Source organism: Helicoverpa zea, chromosome 21 (assembly GCF_022581195.2).
Source record: "Helicoverpa zea isolate HzStark_Cry1AcR chromosome 21, ilHelZeax1.1, whole genome shotgun sequence".
NCBI classification, from domain to species: domain Eukaryota; kingdom Metazoa; phylum Arthropoda; class Insecta; order Lepidoptera; family Noctuidae; genus Helicoverpa; species Helicoverpa zea.
Genome location: NC_061472.1, coordinates 2,692,273 through 2,713,888, shown reverse-complemented (window position 1 = coordinate 2,713,888; position 21,616 = coordinate 2,692,273). Strand labels below are relative to the sequence as shown.

Below are 21,616 nucleotides of genomic sequence, written 5' to 3'. Positions count from 1 at the left end.
TTATGCAGCTGAGTACTAGTATTTTAAAAGAAGCGACTACCTATATGACGTCCTCAACCCAGTTACCCGGGCAACCCTGACACAAGCTGGTTAAATTTCAACCGAACAAACTCTTCAGATTTAAAATATGAGGAGGTATCCTGTACATTTTTTTATACTTACCAATAAGCTACACCAATTCACCGGCTGTCATTGAACATCCTTGGCAGTCGTTACGGGTAGTCAGAAGCCAGTAAGTCTGACACCAGTCTAACCAAGGGGTATCGGGTTGCCCAGATAACTGATTTGAGGAAGTCAGATAGGCAGTCGCTTCTTGTAAAGCACTGGTACTCAGCTGAATCCGGTTAGACTAGAAGCCGACCCCAACATGATTGGGAAAAGGCTCGGAGGACGGAATAAGCTACACCAAAAATATCCTAAAATCGCGTCAGTCATACAAACCGCTGTTTTTCTAGCCCCAAAACCGATCCTCATTAACACTTAGATGATTACAGATTGTATGCGAGCTTATTAATTTGATTGTTACAACTGATTGATAGGAATGTTAAGTGGAATGATACTGACGTGTAACGGAATGGATGCGTATCAGCTTAGACAACGTGTAAAGGAACGTGTCGATGACCGAACCTTCTTTTTGTTTGTTGGTCTGTGGTGTTCTAGGTGTGAATTGCGGTTGCACTTGTTTTAGAAAAATGTTAACTAATTAATATTTCAAAGTTAAGATTTTCGCATTTTCTTACTGAACTAGCCAACTACTTAATTGAAATGAAAAGTACACAGATAGTCTAGAGCCAGAGAAAAGATAGCAGCCTATGTCTTTTCTCAGGCTCTATTTTTATCTAGGTGCAGGAAGTACTTCCCTTAGAGTGCCACCACCGGGAACAACTAGTTACCTACGCATTTTGCTCTTTTTTCGGACTGGATGCAGATGAACTTGGATGCAGTTGTAATTAGAATTAATTCCACTAAATTCAACAACAATGTGCACATACAAACAGACCAACAGATTATTTCTCAATCAATTCTCTATTTATAATGTAACAGTTGAGTAACACTACTTATCTTTATTATTTGGTATGAAGGCATACGAAGATGGTTTGGTAGCCTGAGGCTATTGTTTTATGGGATACAAGCCTGTTATCTGTTACGGTAATTGTGTATTATATCCATTATTTATTATTTCAATGTGTTTATTTGTATAGGAAAAATTACTGTTAGTCAAATTATTCCCACGATGATGATGAAGAGGTGATATATTTTTTTCACTTTTATAACAATAATATAATGAAAGTTCGATTCACTGTTTTACTATATCGCCATAGATAATGTCTAATATAGCCTTTTCCTAACAATTTCTGGTTGGCTTCCAGTCTAACTGGATGCACCCAGGACCCAGGCTATCTGTCATCCCTTGGAAAGCCTAGTTGTCAGACTTTCTGGCTACTGACAACCCGTAACGGCTGCCAGAGATGATCAAATGACCGCCAATTTAAGAGAAGTCTCTCCAACAAAGCTACTAAGACATTCAAGAACTTCACAAATCTCAAAAACCCTAAACATTTACTATGAAAATCTTTTAGCCACATTTTCTTACCGCGTCGGCATCGCTCAAAGACGTAACAGTTAGTTAAATAGAGGTTAAAGTTCACAAGTGTCCGTCGAACGCTGTTATGGATCTAATCTATTAAACTTTGGTTACTTGTGCCGACAGAATATGTACCGAAATAACTTAAATTTTGAAAAGGGTTGACCTACCCTTTATTGTCTTGTCTCATCAGAGTGACAATTAGCAAAATTGCACAAACATACTGCTATTGACGATTTACTTATCTTTTAAGACATATCGTCAAAGTCTAGACAGTGAACTTACTTCCTAACAGTAAGAAGTAGGTAGGTACTTACTGTTAGGAAATAAGTTCACTCTCTTTTCGAATTTTTCATCAGTCATGATAGATATCTAGGTACAGCACCGCTCCTTATTTCCATCTGTGGTGAGTGTTTTTTTTAGTAATTTATCGATGTCACATTATGACCTAAGAAATAGTCATACAATAAGCCGCATTTCAATAAACGTTTTCAACTTTAAACTTAAATGACCCGGCTCCAAAACTACAGTAGCATCATCTCTAAAACTAATAAGGCAAAGCCCTTTTACAATTCAAAAAAAGAAGCTCTATTGACTAAGAGCCTCATTAAACCCTTAGCAAATAGACCGTCACTCTGATGGCTTGAATCGAACAATGACTATAATTAAGCCAACATCCCATTTGTTCTACATAGGCCCTTCACCTATCACGTTTCTATTTCGGATTGCTAAACCTTCTGTAATGATAGGCTGTGTGTGAGAATAGGGCTGTTTGGAAGCGGGAAGCGTTTTAGAATAAAATGGTCATGTTTCAATTGATAGTTGCTTCTCTGTCGAACAATGGGTCGGCATTGTTAAAGGTACTTATCATTTGTATATTTCCTGTTTCTTACTCAATAGAGGCATGCCGTTATTAGGATATATACGATTTCAGTTTTGAGAGTAGGTACACATTTATTTATCACAGAAGAATGATCTACTCTCGATTATTTTTATATTTAAACACTAAAAACTATATAGGAAATATATTATACGTGTTATTATATATACACATGTATGTATATGTTGTATTTTGATATATATTCATCTTGCAACTTTACGTACCTATCAGTCAATAGTACCTAGGTAATCTACTTTAAACTATTTAATAAATCGCGAGCAATGAGACCAAAACCTTATGTATTGCGTTGGCCCCACTAACCTACATAAAGGGCGGTCGTATTGAGAGCGGAAAGCTTTTAATGTAAGATTAATTGCTACTTTGTTACCGTGTGAATTTGAAGCGATAAACCAGTGAGTACGTAAGGCCAAGTTTGAATACACCTTGCGATAAACGATCCGGGAAATTGGATTGATTAATAATAAACAGCCTTACTTATAAACGTGAATTAAATATAAGTAATACTTAAGGGCTGTTTAAGAAAATTCTTACTTATAAACGTTGCTTAAGCATGTCTTAACTAACATTTAATCACTACTTAAGACTTTAAGTAGTGATTAGTTAAAATGTTGCTTAGAAGGTGATTAGAGATTTTATAAGTAAGGGGGTAATTGTTTTAGTTACAAGTCGAATTTGTAGACAAATATTGAAAATACTAGTTTCCGTCAGTGGAAGTTCACCCGTATAAGTTACTTCGCGCACGTGGATAAAAGTTTGCCTATAGAATTTCCTGATAAATAGACTTCCATACACTGAGAATTTCAAATTGGTTGGGTACAGGTCCTGAGATAAGCGCGTTCAAACAAGCAAACTTTTTAAAAAGAAGCCTTACAGAACTCTAAAAAGCACAGTGTAAAATATGCATCTGATTCAACCACATTAAAATAATTTAGATAACGCGATACTCCAAAATTTTACTTTCTAATGACAGTTAACGAAAACAAGAAACTTTCTACTTCAGAACAATAAAATTTGTTAATTAAATGTACCGAGTTTGTTTGTGTGTCTAATCTGGTAATGGGATAACTGTGTTTTATTATTTTTTAGGAGTAAGATTCTTGGTACAAAACTTCGCAACATTTTACAATCAATCATCAAGATTTTGAATTTGATGGATAACTTTTTGATTGTTTTATTTACAAGTAAATAAGTGTTAAAAAATCTGGAAATATAATTAGTGTTAAAGAATTGTATTTCGTATTATAAAGCCTACAGTTTGGAAATAATATAAATCTGTCATAATTTAAGGTCAAATTCATTCCAATTTTCCATGTAATTTGAAAGAAAAAATATATATTAATAAGGCAAATTATAGTTCTTCAAAACATACACTAAAGTGTCGATCGATTATAAGGTTATCTTGTTATGAATGACCCGTTTCTCCGTCTTTCTGAAGGCAAGTTTAATTGGTGGGTCCGGACTGTCATTTAACATCTTTGGAAGTCGCTTTAAGCAGTCAGAAGCCATAAAGTCTGACAGCCAGTCTTACCAAGGGGTATCGGGTTGCCCAGGGAACTGGGATAAGGCATTCAGACAGGCCGTCACTCCATGCAAAACAATGGTACTCAGCTATATCATGATAAGACTGAAAGCCAACCTCAACATAGTTTTGGGAAAAGGCTACGCAGATGAATACACTGAACTGCTGAATTTGAGAACTAATTAACCAACTTACAACACTAATCTCGAAAAACTTTATAATAATGCCAAAAATAATATGAACTGTGCTAAAACTTATTTCTCTTTCACGAAAAGTTTTTGTGCCCGTAGCGCCCTCTAGTTAGCATTCCTAACTTTCATTCGGCTTTATGCGAAATGGAATCATAATATTAAAATATGATTGCAGTTTCCACGCCAATGTATAAGTTTTAATTGGAGTTCCGGAATTTGCAGTTTTGGGATGTAACTTTATCATAGTATCCTATTCTAAATCAAATGTTAGACTGATTTTGGTTAATGTAATTTCAGACCTGTCGAAAATTTGTAAATTCTCAACTTACACTCTTGAAATAATTGTACATCCACTTTATCAAGTCAGGGCCTTGATCGTCCAATTATGTCTATGTAAAAGTATTCATTAGTCTGTTGATTACTTCTTTCTTTGCAGTGTTTATAATGACGTTACGATATTTAAGTCCTCCAGCAACCAAAGGGTTTTATTCTGGCAATGATATTTCTAATATTTAATGGTTTATATAATAATTTAATTTAATGGTATATATAATATTTCATTAGCATGGAGAACCCTCATAATCTCTTCCAGTTCTAATTCAATAAAAACAACAGACACGCTGCTTGAAATATTTTCATAGGTATATCCCGTAGTTCCAAATTAAGATTACGTGGGAGAGAAAATCTAACAATAACCATCCCATCTTCGATAACGCCATTAATGAGACACGATCTCAGCTTCAATTAATAAAAGCCCAAATTTTGTATTATAATGGAAATAAATTGTTGTCTGTTAGTTTGACGAGTTTCTGCAAACTTTCGTACTTTAAGTTTGGAGCCTCCAAAGTTTGGTGTAGCTTTGGTACCATAATAGGCCTTTTGAAAGTTTATGGAGATGAGTTAGTGTGCTGCTAAGGTCGCCTTTGTGTTAAGGCGTGCGAAAAATTACAATAATTCAGACTTTTTTCAAAACTTGCCATTATTTTCTTTACGGCTAGAAAAATAGATCAATCAAAAGTTTTCAGCCGGTCTGAGAACTATAAGATTTTTTTTGAGATATGTAAAATAAATTAACGTTACCAATTCTTTTGTTACAGATTAACAGTACCAGGCCAAAATGTAATACAGTTACCAAGTGACAAAGAAGATGAAGAAGAAACGGGAACGCGTTTCCGACGCACCGGCTCCGAAAGATTACGAGACGGAGCGAAAGCCTTACTACGAAGAGTGGAGTCCCTCAAAACGAGAAGAAGAAAGAGGCAAAACCGGACAGAAGTCATCGTATCATCCCCCCATTTCTTAGACGTACAACAAGATAAATACGCAGACCTAAGTTATATAGACATGACTCCAACTACGCCTACCGCATTTCCTTTCCCAGATTTCCACAGTTCTCCTTTACATGCACCGGCAATTAGGACCCAACCACCTTCACCGATGACTGTAATGCCCCCATCTCCTATAGCTCCTTTAGAACAATCATTTGTCTTAAATGCCCCTTTTGGAGATGACAGTTCGAGTTATGCCTCGGATGGGAGTATGGGTTCGAGCAATAAAAGTTCGAAATCAAAATTGGGGAGGGCGAAGAGGATTTTCCATAGAGGGATCAAGAATGATGACTCTAGTGCTCTAAGTGATTCGGAGTGCCAACCAGCTAGTTGGAGACATAATTATTATAAGGAGCATAATACTCATCAAAATACAGAGGTGAGTTTATTTAGATGACTTCTTTTTATTTGTGAATCCTTTACAACAATTGGCTGCACAGACATTGGCTGATTTGTTTATTTTATATGATTTGTTACAAACAGCTATACGATTGAATCCTTAACTTCTTACTTATATCTTTTTACTACCTTACATTCTAATCCAGTGTCCATACAACCTCTTATAAAGTACATCCAGCCACAAGATAATGGTTAACTATTTCGACAAGATAACTTAGAGTGCCTCCTAACTACCGCGAATAGTTTGCGGAAACTCGCTGGAACTACACATTACTATTACAAGTTTGGCTTATCGTGGACGAATTAATCTTAACTATTCTATGCCACTTAATATGGTATCCGTTATGGGAACTAATGTTCTGGAAGTTTTTGGTATCAATTACGAGGACAGTTTTTCTTTTGTATTTACGCTTTATTATTTTCTGGTTTATTTAAATACGTATATTCTTTACATGCCCAGTTCTCTGGAAGTGTTTAACAATACATTATTATATTGTCCAAATATCCCTTAGTAAAATCTTTTAGCAATATAGTCAGTTAGCGTAACCTATCAAAACACGTAGGAGTTCGATTGTCCAAGATATGATTTGTATGCGCTTACATTCATGTAACTTAAAGTATTGCTTTTTTATTTATCACCAGGTCTACGTAGAGCCACCTTCTCCAGTGGAACTGAAACCAGACCCTGAAGTACTTCGAGAAGTCCAGAAATCTCCAGGTCATACACACCATCGAAGGCAGGCCATAAGGACCAGTTCACTTAATTTGGGAAATGATGGGAAGAAGTAAGTAACTTATTTATTTTTGCCTTCCCAACTATTGTTGAATCTGCTTTCAGGCAAACCTATTGAATTGGTATGCAGTACGTAACATTGTAGCTCTTTGTAAATCTTTGCACTGGTGTCAATAACAAACTGTAAAACTCCAAGCTGCTAGACTTCGACCCGATCCAGAAATCGAACCTGAACAGTCGCACTATACGACTACTAGACCAACGAGGCAGTATGCATAATGACATGAATCTAAATCGATCGACCTTGGCTGTTACTAAGCCACGCTCACATACTTCCTGGCATTTTAAGAATTGAATAATTCCTACTCAAAATCCTGGATAATCCACCCCTCCTACATCCTCAGGATACACGAGATCCTTCATACTTGTTGATACATTATACAAAATTTTCTTTGAACCGTTCCTCGTTTGAATAGGACACTTGCAAAACAAAGGATAATGTATTTTGCCTGCGTCCTATGCAAACAGTCGCTCAATAAATCAAAATGGTTCAGTCATATTGAAGTGTAGTTTAAGTGGTACAAGTCTTTTTATTTTGTTGGGAAGTTCGTTGGTCTAGTAGTCGCAAACCGTGACTGCTGCTGTCCACGGAGTCTCGAGTTTGATTCCCGGTTCGATCTTTCCCAAACCGAGTACAGTTTTTGAGTCCAATCCTGAATTCTTCTACAAGTGTGGTTAGGTACACAGATACACTACATCCAAAGCCACAATTTATCTCCAAAATGACCATAACCGCTACATTTGAAAGTGACATTACCGCGTTAAAACTAATTACTCCAACCGGTGGTCATTAGTTTAAAACTAGTGGCACAGTAATGGACAATGCTTACACAAGTGATTGGCATACTAATGGCTTTCTTGGCTACATTGCAGTATTCAATATTGTCTGTGAATAGTGAGTTTTTGGGTAGAAATGTGTTTTTGTGATTGTGATCCACCTTGCGAATGTAAGGACTAATTTTGGTGAAATTTTTGATTCATATAATAGAATAGAAGATAAGAATACTAATTAAGTGACAATCAGTGTCGTCAAACTATATACAAAGAAAGAAGATAAATTGTGTAATAAAGGAAGAATAAATTAAACACATTGCTCTTTATCTGCAGGTTTCGTGATCGAAGTCTCAAAAGAGATAAGTCAGCGTCAAGAAGTTCAGAGCTGGATAGCAGTCCCAACTCAGCAGGATCCAGGTCACATGATGGAGACCAGGATGATGACGATGATAGTCTGGATATGAAGAGTAAGAAGTAAGTACCTACTCAATAAATTTATATTTACCTACTCGTAAGCTAAGAGCAAAATGATAGATAGAATGTAAACCCAAAATGTGCTAAGCCAAAATTTACTTATCTAGTAAGCAGGGACAGCTATTTTAACTAGTTTATCTTTTAGAATAGCAAAAAAATATTGGACAGGCGTCTTTTATTTTGACATAAATAAATCTATAGAATTATTTATTTAATAAATGATAGATCCAACGATAAAATGTGAGCATAAACTTGCCCGGAACAAACCGCGCGTATCATCGTCCAATCACAAATTCTAGGTTTATAACTTCGGCAATTTATTTAGACCTTTGATTTGTCATAAAGACGGCTAACTGTATATAATCCCGTGCAATAACTAAGTGAAGCTATTAAGAGGTTTATAGCTTAAGCTTAACTGTACTTTCTTACTAACCTTGAATGGAATTTTCTCGAACATACCAGTGTATTTTATTTCATTATCCCACTGCAGGGCGCAGGCATTTTATTATTGAGAAGGTATGAGCGGTAATCACCACGCTTACTCAAGGCGGATTGATTGATGATATCAGACTTTGAAAGTCCAGGTTTCTTTTCCTTTACCTTAATACAGTTAATTGTTGTCCAAGATAATGTTAGAAAGTACATGATATACAGAAGTCACATTGATACTTACCTGACCTGGGATCGAACCCGCGCAGTTGTTCTTAAGAGGCAGGTGCCTTAACCACTAGGCCACTACTAATGAATATTTTCTTTAATATCATCAAATTAACAATGGATTGTTTTAATCTTTCAGAAACAACATTCAGCGATGGTATTCGTTTAGAACAAATGCGTTGAATGGTGGACCCAAGGCGAATAACACTTTGACGCCGACCCCAAACCAAAAGGACCCGGATTCATATCGTAAGTTACAAAATAAATGAATCAATATTATTTATTTACAAATTATGGATTTACAATGATGGTTTCAATTAATTTTAAGCAATTTTATGCTCCTTTTTCTTTCAGTTAAACTTGAGAGAATTTATATGATCACTTGAAATCAATGTAGCCTGTTTTTGCACTATAAGTGCGAGTACATAAATACCCCTTCCTCAGAAATTATCATAATTATCATAATATTCGCGCAATTTTTTGAGGACCAAATGCTACATTACCTTTAAGAATCCATTCACTTTCATCATCACCATGCATCAAAAATAAAATGTTTCATCCACATTTTTCAGTATCACGGCCAATGTCGTCACTATCATGCGGTCAGCTCCACATTTTGAGGAAACTGGCACTTCTTCGGCTGACAGCCTGCATGGAACGATACTGTCCTTCACACAAGTCTGGATGGAATTGGGAACTGCCTAAACTTATTAGGAAGATTAAGACTCCTGATTATAAAGGTTAGTGTAAACATAATTTTATAAAATACAATAAGTAGCTAACCTCTCCACAGACATATGATTACTTAAGTCACTCCTTAGTGACGGAAAGTCATACAAATCCTTCACTAAGGAATGGCTTAAGTAACCATTAAATGTCTCTGAGTGGGGACGTAAGAAGCTTCTGCGCTTTCGCGTTAAAATGGGTGAACCGATTGGGATACAATTAAGCGCAAAGGAAGGGCCTGGACTGAAGGACCTGCCTTAGGGTAACTTTGTGTGACATAAAGTCATAATTTGTAGATGTGCTAGTGCATACGAAACTAAAAAATAATAATAACAGACTTAGCAAAACAAGGAAACAGAAATATTCAACCATCAAAAGGCTTAATTTTGGAAATGATTGATGAGTATGACAATGGATCAACAAATATCTATACAACGGTTTTTTTCGTCAATCAACATGACAAAATAAAGCTTTTCAAAGAAAGGGATTTCCACGCAAAATCATTGCAAATAAAATTCAACCAAAACGTTACAATGTGACATTTAGGACTCCTAAATCACAAAATCCTTTATTATCCTTTCTCAAATATATCCGGAAAAACATAAAACATCACACACAAATGTAAACCTTACATAGAATAGAATAAGGTTCTTTTTCATTTGAATGAACATGAGGACCCTTTGACGTGATCCAATGGTACATACAATGTAAAAATCGAAATATATTTCCAACGTTTATATTATTATTAAGTGTATTCATCCCTTGAATGTTAACGGCCCAACTTTCCCCTTTAACGTAAGATGTTTGAGGGAAAATGGGGATTATCAGACCAAATGTTATTCTTACTTCATTGACGAAAAGTTTTGGTGATTTTAAATAAATAGATTTTGTGTTGAAAATAATTCACATCTTTAGAATTCCCAACATCACACCTTCTATGAAATTGTTGTGAATGTATATCTAGACACACGGCAGTGTGTCCGCCAAGTTCGAGCAAAAAAAAAGCGACACACCGGCCGTGGGTTATATTACACGAACCATTTCGGCCAAATTCGACCCCTCTAACTCCCCCTATAACCCCCTATAACTCAAAATCTATTTTATTTACGCATATCAAATTTCTAGTATCTGTTGAGACCCCTCACTTATCTAAAATAAAAAATTTCATTAATATACCTATAGTAGGTCTTGAGATATTGACGTCAGAAAATCGCTATTTTTACTATACACTCACTGACTGACTGACTGACTGACTCACTCATCAAAAACCTAGACCACTTCCAATGGTCGTATTGACTTGAAATTTGGCATGGAGGTAGGTCTTTATGTCAAGGTAAAGGGAAAAATCTGAAAATGGCCAAGTGTGAGTCGGTTTCAAAATAATGAAGGTGTTTTATACCCCTAAGGAACTAAAACAAACTAAATTCATCTATATTTATATAATATATCTTCGAATGGTCGTACCGATCTGAAATTCGTTACAAAGGTTTGTATTTAGTCAAAGTAAAGTAAAAATCTGAAAACGGCCAAGTGTGAGTCACTTTCGAAAATAACGAATGTGTAACTTTGATCCACGAACATAATATATGATAATATGTCATGTCAGTCAGTTGGTAAATCTAGTCCATTTAGTTAATCTAGTTCATTTCTTTGTAAGAAGCATAGTGCATATTCAAAAATCTGAAAGATAGTATAAATAAGACATTTCCTTAACTAACTTAATCATAAGAAAAAATTAAAATAAACAACCCTACAAAAATAAATGAAATCCCACCCAAAACAAAAAGGTGAAAGGCTGCCAAATTCGATAATATGGGAATGCTTCGCCTATAAAAGAAGTGAGATCTGAATAAGTACCAAGTTCCATAAACATACCTCAGTTAAAAATAGTTACTTTTTAATGATGTTAATGACTTGGCAAGTTTTAATAGAAAATGATATACTTGATTCATTGCGTTTAGTAGGTTTATAACAAGGTGTGTGAAAGCTTGCCAAGTAACATCATTAAAAAGTAACTATTTTTAACTGAGGTATGTTTATGGAACTTGGTACTTATTCAGATCTCACTTCTTTTATAGGCGAAGCATTCCCATATTATCGAACTTGGCAGCCTTTCACATTTTTGTTTTGGGTGGGTGTGTTATACATGGGGCAGTATATAAGCATTTAAGTCTGTCTACCCTAAAGATTTTGAGGTCCAGATACATTTTCTGTATTGTAAGATACCTAATATTTCTTCTTCTGTTCCAGATAAGACAGTGTTCGGTGTTCCCCTAACAGTGTCTCTACAAAGGACAGGACATGCGTTACCAAAGCCTATACAGTGCGCATTGAATTGGCTCAAAAACAATGCGTTAGATCAAGTAAGTACACATTTCATACATTTTCTAGTATTATTTTTAGTGTCATTATTATTGTGTAATAAGCACGGGTCAATCGATCAAGATTGAGCAACGCTTTACCGTCATCTTTATTTCCTTTTAAAATCTCAAGTATTGAAGATTGGCTGTCCATCAACACATCGTAAATTGACGAATTAATATTCAAGCTACAAATCCCTACAATTTTGTTTCAAATTCTATGAAAGTAAAGAGTCTAGCACTTTGTAATGCCCATACAATTTCACAAAGAAACAAAAAAAAATCTCAAACTAACAAAACTCCCCTTTGCAGATGGGTATATTCAGAAAAGCCGGCGTAAAATCCAGGATCGCGAAACTCCGTACCACAGTCGAGGCAGCCGGGGCTTCCAACGCCAGCTTCGCTATAGAAAACCTTAACACCATGGAACCAAACCAGTCGAGTTTGAACTTCGATGGAGCTCAAGCACATGATGTAGCCGACATGGTGAAGCAGTACTTTAGGGAGTTACCTGATGCGCTGTTGACTAATAAGCTTAGTGAGACGTTTATTGCGATTTTTCAACGTGAGTATATTTGGTACCTTCTATTTAATTGTATGAAGAGAATGAGGAAAAATAATGTAATAATTACTACTGACTTACTGCCGATTCATCAAAATCCACACCTTACAATATGAAGTACATATTGTCAAGTTGCCTTACAGAATTTTGAACACTATTTTTGCACTTCTGCCATGTTTTTTCACTGAATGCACAATATTATTTTCTTTGATTGATGGGCTCGTGATCGCATATAGAGAAACTTTTATTTCGGTACTCGTACGTGTGTACCTTTCCATTAGCTATGGAAACAAGTAACTAATTCAAATCATTACATATTCATTTAATGTTTTCAGATGTTCCCGAACCCCTAAGGCCGGACGCAGTACAGTGTGCGTTGCTACTGTTACCTGAAGAGCATTTAGAAGCGTTGCATTCTCTGCTCATATTCTTAGCAGATGTAAGTATTTTAATTTAGTTATTCGTTTATCTAACACTTACTTCTTGCTTATAGCATATTAGTGACTTAATAATGCCTTCTCCTTCGGTGCCATCTTCTCTGCTACCTTTCTGACGTATCTTTTTAGTAGTGAATCTGCCTCATGTTCTCCATCATAACAACAGTTTCAAACACAGATTAATTTTTTGTCAATGGGCATCATATCCCTGTGTATGAAAATACCACTTTATTTTTATGATGCATTAATCAATGTGTTTTATAATTTTCAGGTGGCGGAACATTCGGCTGTGAACCAGATGACAGCTTCAAACCTAGCTGTCTGCTTAGCTCCTACGTTGTTGAGGTTACATCACGCGCCACCGCAAACTGGGAGCACTAAGGAAGGGAACTCTAATAGGTACATATTTTATATTTTATTGGTATAAAAAATGGTAATGTGATGTCACAAGAATTTTGGTCCTTTGATTCGAGTCTTAAGAAATACATAATAGTAAGTGGTATTTGCTTCTGTACATAACTGCCTGCATACTACATAGCAAAATTTTGTGAGCAATAGGGCATCATACATTCAGATAGTAACATTTTCAAAACTGTTTAAATAAATAGTTTAAATTGATATGTATTATTCTATGTTTTATTCTAGACGTTATCATACCTAGCTGCCCATTCTCCTCTGGGCATATAAATATAAACCTTGGAAAATTTACTTCCACTTTTTGCTTGACCAACTAACTTTACAGTTCAAAATAGCCCGCGCATTATACATTTAAAGTTTGATCATATTTATCTCTAAAAACCCAACTCATTCCATTCCCAGAATGGTAATCGAGAGCGTAGCGGACCAGCGACAGATCAGCGAGAGCCGCGCGGCGCACGCGTGCCTGCTGCTGCTCATACAGGCACACAAGCAGCTCTTCCTGGCACCCGCTGACATGCTGGCCAGATGCAAGTTTAATTACTTCGAGGAGAGTGTGCCGGTGAGTAAATCTTTACTGATGATTACATCAGTCTGTACTGTAGTTACTGAACCGCTTTGAGAAATATTTCTCTGTTGGAAAGTTTTCCCGAGTTCCGATTCCCGAGTAACATATGGGATCAGTATGGGAAGAAGTTCCTCCGGGACGCGATTGAAACCGCGGGAAAATAGCTTGTATTTATTAAAGGTTGAAGTAACTTGGGAGAAAATTGATTTAAATTTATTTATTTTTTTTTATTTAAAATACTTTTTGCACATTGTACAACGGCGGACTTAACGCCTTAGGCGTTCTCTGCCAGTCTACCTTAGGGTGGTGGTGAAATAGAAGTGGTAGGTGCAACACAATTTGAGCATCAGTGGAAGATAATAAAAATATATATTTATGCATATATAAATATAATATATATATATATATAACTATATATATGTACAACTGTATCCAGGAGAATGTAGGAGAAGATGGTAAGAAAAATGAACTACTGTAATGATTCGGCCAACTTGCCATGGATGTGATTTCGCAGTTTCATTTTAAAAGTGTGTCGACTATTTACCATCCTGACCTCCAGAGGTAGCTCATTCCAGAGAAGAATAGATTTCACAAAGAAGGAAGAGTGAATAATGTCTGAACGGTGAGCAGGGCAGTGAAGAAGACGATTATTAGAGGAGCGGAGATTTTTGTTATGCTGAGAACACACATACTGAAAGTGAGAGGTTAAATAGGAAGGTGAAGACGGGGTATAAAGTATAGAAAAAAGAGTAGTTAATGCCCTCATCACACGTCGTTGTCTTATCGGTAGCCATTTAAGTTGCGCTCGATACGCTGACACATGATCGTACTTGCGAAGATTAAAAACGAATCGAATGCAATTGTTGAGAAGCCGGTCGAGTTTATTGAGTAGATCTGCATTCAGGTCATAGTAGCAAACATCACCATAGTCGATTATAGGAAAGATTAAGGTTTGCATAAGCATTGCTTTTACATGGAACGGGAGCAAGTTTTTGAAGCGATAAAGAAACCGCAGTGTACTAGTGATTTTTTGGCTGACAGCTGCAACTTGTGCTTGCCAATTGAGTGAAGAGTCAAGATGAAGGCCCAAATTCTTCACTGAGCAGCTGAACGGTATATTTATCCCGTCAAATACCAAAGTTGGTAACCCGTTAAATTCTATTTTCCTGTGAAATTAAGAAAAGTTAAATACTTCCTGTAATATTACTAAGAAGTGTACCTAGTGTAGATCCCTTTTATCCTGTAATTAGTCTTATGTCATGATATTAGTCATAAGGATTTCTGAAGATGATTTGTCATAAGTCTAAAGAAGAGTGTTTTTGTTACCCAAAGGAAATCATCATCAGCCTATCGCCAAAGGAAAACTAGGTATATAATATATAAATGAAACAGCAAGCGGAAATATTACTAACCGGACTTTCCCCATATAATTTCCTAGTAGGAAGGTCGATTCATCAAAGAAAATAATATACCTAACTTCCTGAATTAACGTTGACAATAATGACGGATTGAAATAATCCAAAATCCATTCTGACATTCCAGGTCGCGCTCGAAGAATTGGGAGCAGACTTCAACCAAGACTGGAAAGGTTTCCAGCAAGCCTGTATCAAAGCTTTACTCAAAGAAGCCAAAGAAAAGTAAGTTCTATCTTCATAGCAATAAAGCCCATATTTCCAAAATCCTTGAAGTACTAAGTAGACTCTGAATTCATAATTCTCTTCAAAATTTCTTTGTGTAAACTTGTCTCTACTAGAGTCTAACTTTTTTCATGCTTTTTTAGAGTCTGTGGCCGATCAGGAAAGAGGTGAGACATCGGTGTTAGAGCGTATATCCACCTTATCATCGATTTTTTATAAAACATCTGTTCTTCACTGATTTTCTGAAGTTCTCAACCATTATGGGGTATTAGATACACTTATACATATGTTTCTTTCGAACGTTGTAGCTTTGGTGCGTACCTACCAAAAAATAAAAGTACCAATATTTGAAAAATATTATGCAGGCTTTGGACTTAATTCTCGAAAAAAAAATCTAGCTTTAGGTGAGGGAGAATTGTTGTAAGACGGATAGGCATCTTAAAACTTTTGGTTATTTGGAATTTATAGGCATCTTTTATCGCGAACCTATCTCATAATAGACTCATACAATAGTTTTTACTTAACATATTTTACTAATCATATTTTCTATACCTCCCGATTTATTTAGATTCAGTGCCTTTGTTCTCTTAAATGTGGGAAATTATGAAAGATTCATAAATGTTTTGTTAGGAAAATATTCACAGCTATGACTAATTAATCTTCACGTGAGTGGGAAAATTTGTCTCGAAAAAGGAAGAAAAGTGACTATTTTACCAACCGAGCAAATTTTTTAAAAACATTTTCCCTTTCCATGTCCGTTGATTTGTGGTTGAAAATTACATCATCATTACACCGTTATAAAACTGAAAGGCAAATAACGAATCATGGGAGAATTTCTTGTCATTACTGGAAAATTATATCAACATTAACAGCGTTATTTAAACCTATGTCCTTTTTCGATGACAAATACGCGGATCATTACGAATAATTGGAGATACGGTTTATATGAAAATGGAATCTACCATTCAAGTTAAGTGCGATGTTTTATGGCAAATTATTTAGTACAAAATCAATGAAGAATAGATGTTTTCAACCCAAAATTTTCATCTAAAACACTGATATCATGTCACTACATGTAGTCCTATCATGGCCACTTAGGTGTTATGTGTAGAGTTACTGTTATTTTTTTCGATCTAAATGTTGCTTCTTTAATATAGGTGGACTGGTTTTTTACTACGTTTTATTGGCTTTAATTACACATAAATAAAATTACTAAGGACTGTTTTTTGGCATAGATATGACATAACAGTCACCATAAATGATGAAATAAACATCATGACATAATCTACTAAAAATAATACAATTCTATCAATCGGCTGTTAGCTACTAATTTGATGTATAATAATAGTTTTAAAAATAAATAAAAAAACGGGAATGATAGAAAATTTAATAACAAAAATTAATTTCATTTTTTTCTATTTTTAAATGGATGATTCGCATGCTCCAGTGTTTGATTAGATTTCAGGCTTTTTTATTTGGATTCCAGTGTCAGAATGGAATTTTAACCCAGATTCTATAATTCCAGAACACGTGGGTGGATGTCAGTGTCAGGAGCTGCTCCTCATGTGGAACTGTGTTGCAAGAAGGTTGGGGATGGACATCCTTTGAGGTTATGGAGAGCTACTACCGATGTGGAGGCGCCGCCACAGGAGGTTATGCAAAGGTAAACTTTCCCTCTCAACTGTTATATATTTTTGTGTCAAACTAAAAGTATCTTTAGAATTCTTAACCAAGTTAGAATGGGTGCACCAACTTTACTGATTTCTCCATTTATTAAGATCGATTGTCAGTTCTTGTTAGTAACTAGTTAATAGTTGATAGAATAGTACATAATTGATGTAATTTAATTTCTAGAATACTCCGAGAGCGGCATATATGGGACGACTCACTGGTGAAATGGCGGGTCGCTGAGAAGTTGGGCGCAAACGCAGAAGTTTTCCAGTACGTCACGGCATCTAGCATCAATCTACCTTCAAGAGATTATTGTGTTTTACGGTAAGTGCCTACATAGTTGGTCAAGTTTTAGCTGTCATTCCACTTAGAAGGATTTCAGGTGTTTTTTACTACAGTCAAGTTAAGGTGGAACAAATCATCTGTTCTGACGTCAATATAAGCGTTTTATAGTATAAAATACGAGTACTCTAAAAATTGACTATCATACCATAGATTTGTATCAATTTTTTTATTTGTAATTGTAAAACAATTTCTCATTACTTAACACTGTTCTTATTTCAATGAAACTCTATGGTACGGTTTTACTCTTTGTCTATTGTTGATATTTTGTATATGAACCAACACTTATTATTCTTCAGATCATGGCAGCAAGGCGGCACAGCAGGCGGGTGGTGCGCGGTGGCGGAGACATCAGTAGCGCACGGCGCAGCGCCCCCCGGTGTAGCGCCACAAGCGCGTGGCGTTGTGCTCGCCTCGCGCTACCTCGCGCAGCCCGCCGGGAAGGGCAGGAGTAGGCTCGTGCATCTGGCTAGAGTTGATACCATGTAAGTCTTGGAAACATTCGTTTTAAAAACTCCAATGGGTAACCATCTAGTGGATGGAATAGAGGAGGTGATAAGAGGGGAGTTTGACTTTTACTAAGTAAAACTTCAGAGTCACCGGCACCCTCAAAGTCAAAGTAGATAACTTTGACTTTGAGGGTGCCGGTGACTCTTTCGAACATTAAAACTCCCAAAATATTGTATTTCGTTGTTTTGTGTAAATAATTGAGTTAGTTCCGTATTGTCTGGCAAGTTAAAATTTATGAGTACTTCTACTAATTTTGTGGCAACCGTTTCACCATATAATAATGTAAAATATTTCTTTGTTCCAGGGGCCGTACACCAGAATGGTACAACAAATGCTACGGACACATTTGCGCGCTATACCTCGCCAGAATCCGAGCTTCCTTCAAACATAACACAGAAGGTCCCGAATCGAATGTATGATCCAAGCATTCCACTTAAGCCGGCGCCATATTGGAAACGGCTTAAGTTGACGTTTGTGACGTCACTGTACATACTTCTCTAGAGTTCCATGAAATTGTATATTGGAATGGATTGGCGTTTTTGCCAATACTGGATTGGTTAGAGATGTACCTAATTTTACATTCTCTGATTTAAAAATAAGTGATTATGGGATATTAATATATTATGTGTAGATATTATAGTTATGGAAAGCAATAGATTTTCAAAATATATTCATTGTTATCAGTAATAAAAAACACATGACTGTGTAATAAAAGCTACAGAAATCTACTTTTGGATAGAATCTTAAGAAATTGTTGACTATAGACCGCATGATACAATAATTACATAAATGATTAGATATTTCAATGTTACGAGTATAATAATTCCAAAATGGCCCAAGCATACAATATACTCAAATAATTTACTGACAGTAGGTAAATGGAAATTCGACATATTCAATATACATTACAGAATTACTATATTTACTACAATATCATACCTATTTAATATTAAGTACATACATATATATATTTCGACGTGAATATTTGACCAAAATTATAATTATTATAGGCAATAAAAAAGGATCTGATAATGGTCTTATATTATTATGTAGAAAAGTTTTGCAATATTTAAAATAATTTGTGAGCATTTGTCATGTAAATATTTGAACAGAATCATAATAACTTGAATTAACCGCATAATAAATTTATACTTATTAGGTTTTTAAAATATTCTTTACCTACCTCTGTGACACAAGTTGTTCTAGCTAGACCCTTAGCCCCAAAAGGGACCTACCAAAAAGCCTGATTTATTTGAAAATTTAGTTAGATATTATTAATTAATATTAGTCTACCCGTGGTGCATTGTAAATATAAGTTATATTTTAAATAAATTCATTAAAAACTCAATATTACAATTATTGTTATTGAATAATATAATTAACAAGAAATCTCGTTGAATAATATTTGAATATAAAAATTATTCTGTTTTACCATACCCTATGTAAAGTTATCGTTACATATCACTAGTCATATTATATAAATAAAAATAATAATCAAATATAAAACACATTTAACCGTACCTGTCCTGTGTTCAGGAACATAGTATTAAATTATATTTAGGTACATTAATTATTCATATTATATTATATTCAATAATGTAATAAAATTATGTAATTTTTGAACGTTGAGGTGTATCAGAATGGGATAAAGTGTATGTTCTATTGAATAATATTGTTTTATGTGTATTTGTAAAAAGTCTGATTGTAAATAGTTGCATTGTTAGCTTTGATAGAAAATGACCATCACAATTTTAATGTACTTAGAGTAATTGCTATATGAAGCTGTGTTTCATACAGCGCAGAAATGGGTTTTCTCCAGCAAGAGAATGGGTAATATGTTGTTGTTTGTGGTCGAGTCGTATGGGTGTTATGCACCTAAGATCTTCCTATAGTTAATACGTCATTCAGTATTGGTATAAGTAAGATGACTAACGTAGAAGTAGGATAGGGTTTATCCTTTTCCCCACACCCTTTATCAAAAACCACAAAGCTACATGTTTATGAAACACAGCTTCATACAGAATAAAAATATTTTCCTTAATGGAAAATCAATTTGAAGCCAAATATCGCAAATTGAAGATATTAAATCGCTTTTAAAAATAGATTTAAATGATATTTTTAATTATTAATCTGTAATCTCAATATTATAATGTTGTTAGTTACCTATGATTTCACAAATTGTTGGTGCAGTTATTCATAATGAATACCTGAATGTGATGTGAATTCCAGAGACAGTTTTATAAGTAATGGCAACTCTTAGCATTAGGAATGTTTGTAGTTGACTCGCGACATTTTCCAATCCTAACTTTAATCGAGGGAGTCTACAGGTTCCAATTTCGTCAGAAAATTCTTACGTAATTGCATTGTATAGGCACTTAAGCGTTTTTAGTATAAGGTGTTAAAAGTCATATAAAAGAAGACGTTTCTGGAATTTTCTCAACATTCTGGAAATATTTTGCTCTCAAGATAGTTAGGAAATCTCCCGGGTTGGCGAGTGGACTTTCGATGTACTAGTTTAATTCAATTATAAACAAACATACATCACATCATCAAACTGTAAATAAAGGCCAGTTACATGTTAATCTCATATGTACCAATTCCAAAAAATAAATATTTAACATACTTCTTAGTTTCAGATACATAAACATTTCATTCCATAATTGGAATTTAGAATACAGTTTTCCATTCTGGAATTCCAGTTCTAGAGAAAAAAAATGAAAGAAAATACGCACGGAATTCTAAATAGGAAAACATAAAAATGAAACCGTTTTCAGGCATTCCATAAATATTTAATATTTATTGCAAAATGAAACCTAATTTATTGCAATATAAAAATTGCTTTTGGAATAAAAAATGGGTGTGTTCAGTTTAAATAGGTATTCGACAGACTGTCATGATTTTATCCGCCATTTTACCATATTGATGTTCACAGTATTGTATCTGTTTAAAGCACGGTCTGCATTTATTGTAAAATAAAATGTTCCAGCAATTAACTGAAATATATAACCCTTTAATACTCCGTGTCTGTTTTATCGTGTAAAATAAACTAATGCATTGTGATTTATTCTTTATGAAAATATATGGACCATTGTATTAAATGTTTTTGAAGTTTTATTGACTGAATACCTATAGAGAAGATTTTGATTTCTGAAAGAAGAAAAGACGCTGCGCCGACTGCAATAGATTTGGGATAAAGCCATTTGGGCAGAAGGATGATGATGATGATAAACGAAGATTTTGTTTTACTGTACCCAATCCTTACTAGATACATCAAAATGGAAAATCTTTAATTGATAGCAACGATATTTCCAGGGTCATCCATAGAATATAATAAATAGCATGGTATTTGCGTGCTCGTTTTTGTCCAAATAGTGCCTATAGGCTGTTTTTTAATGTCGTAGACTAAACCATAGACATAATATTAGTAAACAGGACTGTGCATATAAACCCAAAAAACGAGCCGAGTGAAACAGTTAGTACGGAGGCTGTCTGTCCCTTTCTAATAGGGTGACTATGAGATTAAGCTATGTGAGACAAATCCGAATTTGCTAAGATTATTAAACACAGATTAGTATTGAAGTTTTAACTTACGCAGTTTGTGACCTTAAGATACTAATAAAGGCTTTTAATAATTAGCGGAAATTAGCAGTATAAAAGCAGGAAGATTCGAAGTGAAGACTGTTTTTTTTGTATTTCTACTTCATTTATAGACTGCTGAGCCATTTATGTCGCCTTTCTTCATTTTTTGGGAAGCTATAACAATAG

General features: G+C 35.0%; 1 protein-coding gene across 3 annotated transcripts in view; it reads left to right on the top strand.

The window, feature by feature from the left end:
* LOC124640647 (rho GTPase-activating protein 7) overlaps window positions 1–20,949 on the top strand; it is a 327,491-nt gene extending 306,542 nt beyond the window's left edge. For all 3 annotated transcript variants that reach the window (XM_047178508.1, XM_047178509.1, XM_047178510.1), the window contains 15 exons: window positions 5,294–5,903; window positions 6,566–6,708; window positions 7,824–7,964; window positions 8,761–8,870; window positions 9,194–9,361; window positions 11,598–11,710; window positions 12,020–12,272; window positions 12,605–12,708; window positions 12,978–13,105; window positions 13,526–13,685; window positions 15,234–15,328; window positions 16,854–16,991; window positions 17,183–17,323; window positions 17,641–17,826; window positions 18,156–20,949. In XM_047178508.1, coding sequence (XP_047034464.1) covers window positions 5,294–5,903; window positions 6,566–6,708; window positions 7,824–7,964; window positions 8,761–8,870; window positions 9,194–9,361; window positions 11,598–11,710; window positions 12,020–12,272; window positions 12,605–12,708; window positions 12,978–13,105; window positions 13,526–13,685; window positions 15,234–15,328; window positions 16,854–16,991; window positions 17,183–17,323; window positions 17,641–17,826; window positions 18,156–18,270 — 2,605 coding nt within the window. In that variant the 3' untranslated portion in view covers window positions 18,271–20,949. The remainder of the gene's footprint in view (window positions 1–5,293; window positions 5,904–6,565; window positions 6,709–7,823; window positions 7,965–8,760; window positions 8,871–9,193; window positions 9,362–11,597; window positions 11,711–12,019; window positions 12,273–12,604; window positions 12,709–12,977; window positions 13,106–13,525; window positions 13,686–15,233; window positions 15,329–16,853; window positions 16,992–17,182; window positions 17,324–17,640; window positions 17,827–18,155) is intronic.
* The last annotated feature ends 667 nt before the right edge of the window (window positions 20,950–21,616 follow it).